At 42.0% G+C, this 13,603-nt stretch overlaps 1 protein-coding gene across 11 annotated transcripts in view; it reads right to left on the bottom strand.

Annotated features, from left to right (window-relative positions):
- Nucleotides 1–13,603, bottom strand: part of RAPGEF4 (Rap guanine nucleotide exchange factor 4) — a 273,427-nt gene that overhangs the window by 30,086 nt on the left and 229,738 nt on the right. For 10 of the 11 annotated variants that reach the window (XM_074363889.1, XM_010960700.3, XM_045520925.2 and 7 more), the window contains 5 exons: nucleotides 5,008–5,158; nucleotides 3,179–3,267; nucleotides 2,354–2,384; nucleotides 2,059–2,137; nucleotides 831–977 (listed from right to left, as the gene is read on the bottom strand). In XM_074363889.1, coding sequence (XP_074219990.1) covers nucleotides 831–977; nucleotides 2,059–2,137; nucleotides 2,354–2,384; nucleotides 3,179–3,267; nucleotides 5,008–5,158 — 497 coding nt within the window. Of the gene's footprint in view, nucleotides 1–830; nucleotides 978–2,058; nucleotides 2,138–2,353; nucleotides 2,385–3,178; nucleotides 3,268–5,007; nucleotides 5,159–13,603 lie in introns of those variants that run through there. The other variant, XM_074363893.1, reaches the window with a different exon arrangement.

Raw genomic sequence — 13,603 nt, 5'->3', positions numbered from 1 at the left:
GTGGAATCATTCGTCTTCAAACATGGCAGAAATGGCTCACCGATCCTGAAGGACCAATAGTTACCACATCTTTACTGGACAAGTTAACCTCACTGCCCCTCCCTCTGGCTCTCCCTGCAACAGGAGCAGACCTCTCCCAACCTCCTGGCCAGCGTGGGGTGTAGTTCACTGTCTGCCTCCTCACCAGCCTGCGAGCAACGCGGGGGCACAGGCTGTGACCAACACACCCTCTCCTGTGACAGCCACACTAGGTGGCCAATGAATATATGACAAATGAATAGATGACATTTCAGCAAAGCACAGGGTTGTCAAGTCATCCCTGAGGGAAAATGTTCCTCGTTTCATTTGATGAGCTGAGTTCCTGTCCTCTCTACTGGGAATCGAGGGAAACCACCATCAACTGAAAAGAACCAGCCCAGGACCACCTGCAATGTCAGACTTGCGAAAACCCATAGGTTTCACAAGACCCGTAGGTTTTGTCAAGCCAGGTGCCCTCTTAGGATCCACAATTCTCAGAGCGCCAAGGCCTAAAGCTGTTTTGTTCAGACCTTATGGGAAAAGGACTCTAGGCTGACATCCACCCCAGAGACCTCAGTTCCAGCTGCCTCGGATAGATCGCTTCACCTCTTTCTGCTTCCGACAAGATAGAGAATAGTAGACACGAACCCAGCCCGCCTCCGACTGTATTTACTTCCGTCACTTGTGGGTGCACACACAGCACCCGTCTGTCCCTTTGGGTCAGCCTGGAAAGGCCATGCTAACTCCTGGCAGGGTTCTGTTTGGACGAGATATTCCACCTTGCAGAAGCCCGAGGTCTTTAAGGCTCTTACCTCCCCCGGAACTCATCTTGACGATGATCAGGCCGTCCCCAGAGCCTAGTTTGTCGGCAACTGCACTGAGGACCTCCTTCACCGAGGCAGCCACTGGCACCCGGATGGTTGTGTAGGTGTGGTCCATGCAATAGACTTTAAACAGCACTATTGAGAAGACAACAATATGGGAAATTGGTATTGGGAGTTCATAACCTATGCAAAATGTGCAGACATCCTCCAAAATTTGCATCATGTTGCCATTTTTACGATTTCTATTTATTTGTACTGATCTATGCCTGTCCCCTCCTGCAACTCTTTACCTGAGCATCAGTCTAAGAACAGACCACAGCTGCCAGCCCCAATCATAAAGATCACAACAGGTATTTGAGAAAAACCCACAGCTAGGTCATGGGGAAAAAAATGAGAAGCATGTTTAGGCTAAATTTCTGGGTCTGCAAGCCTTTCTTTTTTTGTGTTGTAGGCTAGATGCCTTATGCCTGGTGTGGTCGTGGGACACCACCATCCACACCCCTGCAAACAGGAGTGCTTCCACCTGGGCCCCAGATGAGACGCTGAGATTCCCGCTCACTCGTTCACTGGTCGGTGTACTCCAGGGCCACGGAGCTTGGGTGGCACCCCCATGCTCGCCTCTGAACACACAAATCCTAGAAGCAATTATAGCTACTGAAATTCTTGAGTTTTGGGCAGCCCTAAATCACGAGTCATCCGTGCTTAAAATGAAGATTCTATCATTATTATTAATTTTATTTTGGTTGTGATTCTTGGGAGAAATCTTAACCGATGACAGCCAGCCTCTGTGCCTCCCTGAGGGCTGCCCACAAGGTTGTGCTCAGGGCCAGAGCGCCCTCTCTGGGCGGAGCCCTGCTCTGCAGGTGACCCTGGCGCTCCACGTCTGCAAGGCATCTCCGAAGTGCCAGCCACCCTCCCACCACCGTGACCGCTGGTCCCTGAGATAATCTTTCTCTCCTACAAGGAAAGGTGGCGGTGGGGGAGAGGCAGAATCAGGGAAGTGTGAACAAGCACCTCAGCTCCAGGCGCTGAGTTCAAGAACATAAATAACTAGAATGCAAAAGGGTACCTCCAAGCAAACCACCGGAAGTACAAAGGGACAGCCAAGAAAAGCTAGTCAGTGGGTCCAAGGTGGGGGGGGGGGACTCCCAAGGCGGAAGGTTTTATTCTGACTTTAAATAATCTCCACAACCAGGAGTTGGAAGAGAATTCTCACCTTCATCAGAGCCTCGGATGGGCTGGCGCTTCTGGGCTCTCTCGTCGCCTGTGTTGAACTGTTGCAAAAGAACTTTGTGCTGTGAAAAGAATAACAGCAACTGTCATGGCGGGGGCGATGCATGAGTGCAGCTCAGAGGACACATGCCTGAGAAGCAGTCAGAGTCAGGAAGTGAAGCAAACGTATTTTGTTTTTGCAAAAACATCACCTGTATATATTGCAATACAATATTCCTGGAGAATTGTGATTCTCCAGGACCCAGACAATGAGGAAATCCTAATCCTTTGCCACTGACCTTCTTTTGTGGAGTCTTTGCATCTTCTGAACTACGAGAAAGAGAGAAAGCACATTATTTAATACTGTTGGTACTATTATTTTAAATTGCTTCATTTGCATATAACTTTAATCTTATGTTAGAAAGCGAAATCACAGCATCCCTTCAGGAAGCAGTGTGAGCCTCCTCATTTTCTTTTTATTTATTTTTATTTTTTGAGCCTCCTCATTTTAATACTGAGAGGCCAATGCAGGGAGGAGACAGCTAAAAGATGAGCGCCTGTCCCAGGCAGATCCCTGGTGGGACTGACGTTAAAATGCAGGATGTCTAGCTCTCAGAGTCTACCTCGCAGCACACACTCTCTCCAGTAATTTAATCACTGGCTCAAAGAACAGCATGTGAAAATCTTCTGTTTCCACTGAGAGGACACAAACATTCACTATCACCAGCTTTGGCAGCAGAAAGTGAATTTCCCATATAAGTAATTCTTAAACTTTCTTGAAATGCCACTGACCATTTTGTTACTGGCTTCACTGCCTCGAACCCACAGGACCCAAATTTACTGAGTTAGACGCCGAAGGAGGATCTCTGGCTCCCCCAGGCTTTCTCTTGGCTGCCGCCCAGCACAGAAGGCTGCTGAGCAGAATCTCGGTCCTTTTTAGTTCATCTGGCCTTACTGCACCCCCTCGCCAAGGCCCAGACCACTCAAATCAGAACACTGCATGGCTGCTGAAAAACCAGCTTTCACCTTCTGGGGGGCAAAGGGCTTTTTGGAAGGTAATGTGACTGAGAGGCAGCAGGCACTTACTTGATGAGAGCACACCCCAAAGCCAAGCCCTTCCTTACATTTGCTTGACAATCTTCTCCAGCTCAGGCAGTTGCTCCTTGAGGGTGGCAATCATCCGGGCATCATCTGATACAGACACATAAAACTCCTGTAATTGGCAAAGGTCACAGGCTTTTAACCAGAACCGCAAAAGGCACACAGCTCTGTAAAGAGCAACAAAGACGTGTCCCTACGTCAGCTGCTTCCCCGGTAACTCCAGACCATGGTTTCATGGACTGGGGACGAAAAAGAAAAAGACAGTGTTACAACATGTCTAAATTCAAAATTGCAAGCGAGAACGAGTTTTGGAAATCAATAGTTTTGGAAGTCAATGGTTACATCACCTTGTAAATGTGATTGATGTCACTGAATTGTACACTGAAGAATGAATAAAACGGCAAGTGTCATGTAGGATGTACTCCCCCACCATAAAAAATTCCAAAAAAATTTTCAATTGCAAATGAACTGTTTATATAATATTTACATGAAAAGCAATGCAAGGCGATGTTTGGAATGGGCCATTTGAAAGTCTACACTTTAAGAGCATTTTTTTCACCTCAATTTTTTTTCAGGGAAATTTTAATATTTATTTTGATTATTATTTTAGTATTCATTGTTTATTCAATATTTACCACTGGCCATGGTGAACTGGTGTAAAAATGCTGCCATGGGCTTCAGCACTGCGCTGAAGTTTTGCTAAGTTTGTGCCACTGACTCAGGACTCTTCACTGATGTCCTGGGAACTGTCCGGCCCAGCGGGCAGCAGCAGCAGCTGTGCCCTGCTTTGTGCAGGAGCAGTGGCCCGCCCCGCAGCTGTGGCAGGGGCAGCTTAACCACTACTTTGGCTCAGCAGCAAAATGGTCCTTTACCCAGTAGGCGTTGAGGCCATGACCCAACAGATGACCCAAGCTGCTGTTATTCCTCTCCATTTAGAAACCCCTTCATTCCCCAGCCTTGAGGGACTCTCATAGTCCACCTGCCCTCCCAGCCTCACCTCTCTACCTGCCAAATGATACGATTAAAAAGGAGAGAGGGGATATCCTTTGGATAATTCAGTCTTGAACATACAGACTGATAAATTTTGAAATAGAAGCCATCTTGCCTTTCGCCTGCACAGAAGTAAGGTCCTCATCCCAGTTTCAGAGGACAGAGTGGGTCATCGATGATTAAATGCCCAGGTCGACACAGTAATGTGGGGCTGTAGCCATGGGAAGGGAAAAGGAAGCTCAGCTCAAAGCAGTGTTTACAAAGTCAGTCACGTCCCTACCTCACAGCCCCGGGAATTCCTCAGCAAAGTTACTGCTTCACTCCACTCAAAACTATCTACCATCTGATCTAGTCATGCCACTTTCAGGAGTGTAACCAAGGATGGACCTATTTGCACAAAAATGTTCACTGTGCTATTATTCTCGGAAGGTGAAAATGGAACTGATGGAAGTGTTCAACAATATGGGAACAAATAAATTTATCTGTGGCATAGCTACTCAAAGGTCATTAGAAATTGTTATTAGAATGACTGTACTGACATGGAAAAATCATACATAAAGTTAAGTGGAAAAAGCAGCCTGCAAAATGATGGGTACTATGTGATTACAACTATGGAATATATAACAAAGAAAAACACCAAATGAAAATACATTAAAATGCTACTACCGGTTATTGAATTACAGTGGCAGGATAATGGGTGACGCTTTTCTTTACTTTTCTTGTAGTTCTGTTCCAATGAATGAACATGTTAACAAAGTCTAGAATTTGCAATTACAGCTTCACTAAGGAAGCTGCCGTGCCTCTGGGTGGTCTCTGTACTGTAGGGCAAAGTGTGTTCTTAGAAGGGCCGACCCCCACGTACCTCCAGGAAAGCCATTGCCACGTCATCCTCTTGCAGGACGTCTCCGTACATGGCGGCCCACTGCAAGACCAGGCGGATGACTCGCCTCTTATTGTTGAGGGCATAGTCCATCTTCTCCTGCTCTGTACCTTGAGAAGGCTGTGCGTGGTAAGTGCCGAGGAGTCAAGGAAGATACTGAGCCATTTCACTGTCTACTTGCAAAGGCAGAGTGACAAGATTCCAGCTTCGGAAAGCCAGCCTTTTGGACGGATGGAATTCCTTATTTAGCCCCTCAAGAAAACCCCCACCCACATAAAAGGGTTGGGACCAAATGCATAAAAACTCAGCTGGCTTTGCCTTGATAGTTGTCTGAGGAATTAGCCTTGCACGCCTTCACTTGGGCTTGTGTGTTGACAGGATTCTCACTGTGCCTCCCTGCCTGCCCTCCGCCCTGCCTTCACCTCTTGGTGGGGTTATGCTTCCTTCTGTTGCTTGTCTCTGGGGGCCTTGCCACCTTTTGTTGGCTCCCACAATTCTGCACACATCTCTGAAAGCCTCCATTATATGCATTTCAGTGAAACCCTTCTCAGGGGGTATCTAGTCCTGCTGGAGCTGTGACTGATAGAGTACATGGGGAGGAAGTGAGGCCGGAGGAAGATAAACTCACCCAGTGCCAGCACGAGGAAAGGTTCCTGCTGTGTCCGTCTTCCGGTGAGGGACTCAGATAACTTCTTATACCATCCCTTCTTCTCTTATCTAGATCCACAACTTAACTCAGACTTTTTGTGCATTGATGGCTAGTCATCTCAACTACAAGCTCCTTGAGGCTTGGGGTAATATACTATTTATCTTATATTCTGTACCATGCCTAGCATAGCGACTTTTTGTAGAAATTTTACTCATTAATACAACAAAATACTTGATTGAGTGTCTAGTCTATGGGTCTGGTGAAGGTCCCTGCTCTCAGTTTACATTCTCCTGTGGATTACAGTAGGGAGAAGATAGTATGTGACCAAGAAAGATTTTAGGTTAGACATACCCTTCCTTTTTCAGTGATTTACAGTAGTTCATATTATACACAATCCGTTCCTAAAACAATTTCCACTGTACGACTTACACTGTAACTTGTGCATAGAGCACCTCAATTAAGGTGTACTTTGTCTTGTGATGAAGCATCGTTCCCTTTCTGCAAGTGAGAAAACTACAATAAAGGAACACAAATGGCCAGGATTGCATCATGAGTGTGCAGGGCTGGTTTTGAATCCAATGCTCCTAGTTCCAATTAGTTTATTCCCCATTACACAACACCCCTGTGTTTGTACCTGGCCGCAAGCCGGGGCATGTCTTAGCTTACGACCATGACTTAAAAGGCTCTGTAGAAAACCGTCTTGTAGCAGTGCTGTGCTTGGGAGCGAAACCAGTCAAGGGCCATTTCCAAAGGGACTATAAATAATTATGATCAAGGTAAATGACAGAACCTTAAAGCAAAGGTTTACTGCATGTAAATGGGTTGCAAAATGGCTTTCATAAATTGAGCACAAGATTCATAAAAAAGAAAATTGCTCAACCTGTATTGCTACAATTCTCTTTGAGCTTGTAATAAAAAAAAGGGAAGAAAGATCATTTTATGTGAAAATTATTTCTTTTCTGATTAACCCTTTGGTCCCTTGCTTGTATGCATACATAACTCACTTTTTCTTTCAAAAGAATTGCAGTGCTGGGCACTACATTTTGCAGCTATTTGCATAGTCAGGCACATGGCGGGAACCAAATGAGTAGTTCTTGACTCACTGAAAAATACGTTGTACTGGTTCACCCACAAATAGTGTGAGAGAGAGAGAGAGAGAGAGAGGTTCTTTCCTACTTGTATGAAGCTGAAATGGCTTGAAATATCATGTTGATAGTAAGTAGATACAATTCTAACTTTCCAGGTTATCCTGACCTGACTCAAGGAAGCAATGCAAACGCTTGTATGTTGGATCAGAGATACCAACAACACACCTGTGGCTAATATATAGGGTCCTAGTACAGAATGACTAAATCATCATTGTCTCTGTGGGTCAGGACAGATTTTTCTTGTCTTCTCTCCTGCTGGAGAGAAGTCTTTTGTCTACAGAAATCTGTCTTTTGCCTACAACAAAAGATAGAACAAATGATCGGAAGGATTAACATGGTTAATACTTCAAATGTGGGTAGAGCTTTACAATTTATAACAAATATGCTCAATGTGCTTACATGATCATGTAATGCCCTCCACAAACCTGAAGGGTAAATATTTACAGATGAGGAAACTGAGGGTCAGAGAGGAGATCTGCCCAAGGTTGTTCAGTGAGTCAATGGCAGGGCTTGCAAATCCAGACAGGGCTCTTTCCGCTATCGCCACCCCCATGGCCACAAATAGTGGCTGTAGTGACTACACATTGGTGTTCGGGTTCATGAAATTAGTAAGAGTAATTCCATCTGGGAAGCAGAAATCCTAATGGGAACAAGAGTTCTCTTTCTCCGTCTTTTGTCCGTCTTTCCTTCCCTCTTTAATTTTTTGCTGAAGTTCCAAGTTTCCGAGAGCTGACTCAGCATATCCAGTCCCTAAACCATGGGCTGAGCGCCCACCACTCTTCATGCATAACTCCACAACCTCCTGGGAGCTAGAACTGACTGGACCCAGAGGGACCAGGAAGAGGCTTTCTCTTTTTTCTCATGAAAGTTAAGTACCTTTGCCTCTGGAAAAACAAAAGGAAGTACTGATTTGTTTCACAAAGTCTCCCCTTCCAGGTGTTTATTTACTAAGATGGAGTTGGGAGTAATAGTACTTTTATAGCTGAATCCAGGCATGTGCTCAAGGATTCAGCCCTTCCATGGGCAACATACCATTCCATTCCTAAAAAATCTGCTGAATCGAATTCTTAGGGGACACAGATAAGACTTTACATGTACTTGATTATACCTGAAATGGTTACAAGTGAGGTGCTGGGGCTTCTGTTTATTCCCATAGCAATCTCCCCAGGCTTTTAGGATATTTATGTGATTTTTAGATTTTATTTAACTCCTACAAAAAAGAAGAGGAGAGAGAAAAAACTATATTCCCCTCAGATAGCAGCCAAAGAATAAAGAACGTCTTGTCTCAATGTGATGTCAAAAATGCAACCTAACAAGAGTAACATTTCAAATATAGTATGTTCATAAATTCACACACATCAGGAGAGTTTTTGTGGCTAAAACTGGAGTAGTAATGCATCAACCATTTGATGGAAAAAGTCCTATGTGGAATAAAAATCTCTCTTCCAGCAAGAGTAACGATTTAGAAAGGATTATCAATGCATACCGCACACACTTTTACCATATGAAGAACACTAACTGAAATACGTACTTAATGTCTGTTTCAAAAGTAGATTAGCAGAAAATATCAAATACATAATAATCCAATGATTTTGTCAAATGATCGGGAAATACTTGTATAGAATAAGGTCATGACTCCTGATACCATGACAAGAAGCAGTATGGCTGCTTGAATTCATGGGAAAAAGTCACAGGAAGATAACATGATTTGGGCATCTGATTCTGGTATCTTATAAAAAGCTAGTTAAAAGTCTGAGAGACTCTGGAATTATTTATTGGATTGTTACTTTTAACATGATTAAGAAAAGGCCATAATAGTCAAAGTGGCCAAACTCATCACTGATATACTGAGCTGATTTCAGATGATTCACAGAATCATAGAATCTGAGTTGCAAAAGCCCTTTGATTGTTATCTCCGTCAACTCCACCATTTTAGAGGTAAGGAAACTGAGGTAGAATGAAGTGAAGTGATTTTTCAGAATTTATCGATGAAATTCTTGGAACTAGAACTCAAGTTTTCTTATCATCCTCCCCAGTACTTTGTTGACTTGTTTATGTTATTATGTTTGTTTAATATTAGTATTTCTTTATCCAAACATATGTTACGGAGCAGATTTAGGTGAGTTAGAAGTTTGCTGGATAACAGGGAAATCCATCTGAGATGTAGAAATGATCTCTCCAAATCCTCCAAGAAAACAAAGTACATCCAGAAAACCAAGAGTTAACTGCTGCAGCCTTGACAATCTGACAGTCAGGGAGGCAAGGGATTGGATTCTTCATGTCTGAACCAGAGCCTCTCTGCTACAGTTTCAACCAGCTCTCTTGTCCAATGCCTGTCAATTCAGAAAGCAGTGGCTCACCACTACTAACCAGACCAGGCATTCTTAAATCCACTGATGATTCAAATCCTCACTGGAGGTTTCTCTTGTTATGGTAATAAGATTTTCACCATCTGGGAGCATTAAATTAGAATCCTTAACAGCATGAACCATGTCTTTTTAAAAGAACTGATGTATAGTCGATTTATAAGGTATTAATTTATGGCGTACAGCATGGTGATTTAGTTTTTTTATATGTATATATATTCCTTTTCCTATTCTTTTTCCTTATAGGCTATTACAAGGTTCTGGATATAATTCTCTATGCTATACAGTAGAACCTTGTTGTTTATCTATTTTATATACTGTAGTTAGCAGCTGCAAAGCCTGAAATCCCAATTGATCCCTCCCCATTCCCTTTCCCCTTGTTTGTTTTCTATGTCTGAGTCTGTCTCTGTTTTGTAAATAAGTTCATTTGTGTTATTTTTTTAGATTCCACATATAAGTGGTATCATATGGTTTTTTTTTCCTCTTTCTGGCTTACTTCACTTAGTATGACATCTCCAGGTCCACTCATGTGGCTGATAATGGCACTATTTTATTTTAGGAACTTTGTCTTAAACTCATTGTGAGTCTCTACACACATTTTCTAATCAAGGACTGGGCACGTGGAAACATAAAAAGCTCCAAATGTTTGTTGAGTGACTGTTAAACTATTCAATGACATTGTTTGGAGTGCCACCTATTATGCAATTTTCTTTAAATTTTCTTTATTTCAAAAATATCACAACTCTTTAAAACTCTTTGTCTAAATCACTTGAAATTCCATTTTGTTGAGGTATCAAATACAGATCATATGACATTCTAAATAAGTTCATATTCTGTGTCACCCAAATAATAAATGTCTGGTATACCTTTTAAACAGGCCCTTTTAGTTATTGTGTATTTAATCTCTAGGACCCCAGGCTTTCAGAATGACTAAATCTTCATTGAATTGGACCAGTTCCTTTGCTCACACAAATGTGGCTGAGGACAAACTGGATCTGTATTCAGTGAGGTATTAGGGCTGAAAATCAGAAGAGGTGAAGGCCACACAGCCTTGCTACCCTGCCAACAACCAGTTTAATATTCCATTGAGTCATTTTCCTCATGCCGGCTCTGCCGTTCAAACACTGTAATTATTTCATATATTTTTACCTAGTTATTATCTTACTCACCACAGGCACCTGTAATTTTTCTGTATTTTTTTTTTTACTGCTCATTTACTTATTCTTAATTCAGCTAATAATGGTTCCACGTATTAAAATTATCATGGGGAAAGTAAGTGAAAACCTCCTAGGATGTAGCGGCAGCAGATTCATTACAGCTTACAACAGGGAATAAAATATTATGTATACTTTTTGCAGTAAGTACATGCTAATTATGCAGCTATTTATAAAACACTTATCAACATTCAAACTGATACTCTTCAATGTTGTTGTTTTTTAAAACCCTGCTTTGCATACAAGCTCTCTGCTTGCAGCTGAAAACAAACTTTGGGGGTCATCTGCCCACTGCCTAGACAAAGCTTTTGTATTTTCTCTACATCACGCCCTATTCCTCTCATGATGGTACAATCACTTGTTTCCAGGGGGCACGATTTATACGGGGCTTTAAGGTTTATAATGTACTTTCACACATGTAGCCTCATTTGATCTTCACAACAACCTGGGGAGGTGGGCAGGGCAGGTATAATTACCCCATTATATAGACCGGGTTCAGAGAGGTTAAGGATAATTGCCAAGCAATACAGCTTGTAAGACGCAGCTCTTAAATACAGGCCTTCTGACTTCAGAGCTTTGCTCTTCCCACCGTATTATGACCCAGCTTGCCTTTGTAGAGAGAGCACCCCCACATCCTGAGCACAAGTCTATTCCTTCCTTGATGCTGTGTGTGCTTGGGAACCCAAGCTCTGGAATTAGACCACCTGGTTCACACCCCGGCTCCCCCACTTATCAGCTGTGAGACCCCTGGCCAGTTGATTGACCATCTAGAGACCCAGTCTCTTCATCTATCAGTAAACTTCACAGGGCTGCCATCAAGGAGGAGATGAGACAGTATCGGTAAACCACATAGAGCAGTATCTGAGACATTCTAAGTGCTCAGGAGAGGTTAGCGCTCATCATTATTACTGATCCATGTCTGAAAATCATTCAAAATCTTTTAAATGGATGGCTTTGGAATTTTTCATAAGACCTGGCATTTCTGGGTTAAACACTGTGGTGCTATTTCTTCATTTTTAAAAAATAAAGTTGAATTTATTCATTTTGTTATTTGTCTAATTAACTTTTTTTGTGAGGGGGGAGGTAGTTAGGTTTATTTATTTATTTTTAGAGGAGGTCCTGGGGATTGAACCCAAGACCTTGTGCGTGCTAAGCACGTGCTCTGCCACTGAGCTACACCTCCCCCTTGTCATGCTTTTTCTAACACAGCTGCTCCTGTGTTTGTGTGCACCTATTTATTAAGTTGGAGCTCACAGAAGTGCTTTCTGCACTGTCATTTTCTTTATGTGCCTCCCATTTTCTTCCTTGGATTTTTTTTTTCTCTCCTCGATTTTCAGAATTCTCTGCGTTTTTAGAAGGCTTTAGTTCTTGGCTATTCTTTTTAGTCTTAAGTCAGGGGTTGTACTCAAAGCAGAGCAGTCAGGGCTTGGCCTAATGAAACACATTGCGCTTGGGCTCAAATATTGTTCTAACCTTTACTAGCAATGTAACTTGGAGCAAGTTACTTATCTGCTCAGTCTCACTTTCTTAATGCAAAAAGAGTACACAACCCATAGTGTTGACAGGAGGCTGAGAAAATACATACATAAAATACTTTGCAGAATATCTGATAATACACTCATTTTCTGTGAAAGAGGATACCATGTTCATATCATCATCAAACCAAATCCTCCTCATTGAAAATAAACTCTCAAACTGCATAACTGCAGAAGTAAATTGCTCTCATGGTGACACATGGATCAAACACTTTTCGGAACCCATTAAGGGACCAAAATAGTAAAATTTGGCTTTGACAAAATTTAAGCTGACAATTTTCCTTAGAAATTCAAAGATTGTTCTTAAAAACATGGCTTTAAGAATCTGATGCTCTCTTGTAAATCTTGCTTTACAAATTTTGATAAATGTTCCTCTTAGACCTAAGTCAACTTATAAAGAGAACATCCTCAGGTCATTTTCACACTGAAATGAAGGATGGAGACCCTGCCTTCTCAGCAAGGAAAGTTGTCATGTTTAACTTTGTTTCTGTATAAGGGGTATAATACATAACAAAGACAGTTTTAGCTAAAATTTACTGGCATATATGTATTCTATGTTTTCTTTTTAATTCAAGAAACTAAATAAATTATTTCCATGCCAAAAGCGTAAAATTTATGTTCAAAAAACAAATTAGGATACTAAGAGAAAATATTTGACCAAAATTATTGTTGTATTTAATTTAAATATAAACCATTTATCAGTTAAGAAAGAATCTTTTCTTTTAGCTGAAGTAACAATCTATTCTAAACAACAAAGACCTGCATTTGTTGACATACAGAGAATCTATCGGTAGGGTAAGCTTCAGGATTGGTCCAAAGGGCAGTGACGTCATCACATACTTCATTTTTTCCCCCTGACTCTCCCCTCATTTCAGCTTTGTCATAGGGCTTGTTCCCCTAATGGTTGTAGGATGGCTGTCACTAGCAATTGGGGCAACAGGCTGCCTGTTCTTTCTCTCTTTTTTATTAAACTATATTTGATTTACAATATTGTGTTAGTTTCAGGGGTATAGCACAGTGATTCAGTTTTTTTTTCCCTGATTTTATTCCACTATATGTTACTACAAGATATTGAATATAATTCCCTGTACTATATAGTAAAGCCTTGTTGCTTATCTATTTTATGCATAGTAGTTTGTATCTGTTAATCCCATAATCCAAATTTGTCCCTCCCCTCCTCCTGTTCCCCTTTGGTAACCATAAGTTTGTTTTCTATGTCTGTGAGTCTGTTTCTGTTCTGTCTCTCAAATTTTTAAAAAATTTATTTTATTTTTTTTGGGGGGGAAGGGAGGTAACTAGGTTGGTTTGTTTATTTATTTTAGAGGAGGTACTGAGGATTGAACCCCGGACCTCATGCATGCTAAGCATGCACTCTACTGCTTGAGCTATACCCTACCTTCCTCAAATGTTGAGAAAGGTTTTCACTCAGAAGCGCCAGGAAGCCTCTCTTTGAATCCCATTGGCCCAGTCTACCTTAGCCTGTAATTTGAGAGCCAATTGTGGTCAAAGGCAGCCAATTACCATAACTACCTAGACTGACCAACTGAGATGGCACTGATGTTGGAGAGTCAACTACAATGTCCACTGCAACTAGAACTACATTAGTGCTACATGAGTTTCTCCAAACATCTGCCAGGATGTGTGGGATCTTAGGTGGCTGTTTGGC

The sequence above is a fragment of the Camelus bactrianus genome, chromosome 5, assembly GCF_048773025.1.
Source record: "Camelus bactrianus isolate YW-2024 breed Bactrian camel chromosome 5, ASM4877302v1, whole genome shotgun sequence".
Classification (NCBI taxonomy): Eukaryota; Metazoa; Chordata; class Mammalia; order Artiodactyla; family Camelidae; genus Camelus; species Camelus bactrianus.
This window is presented reverse-complemented; position numbering and strand designations above follow the sequence as displayed.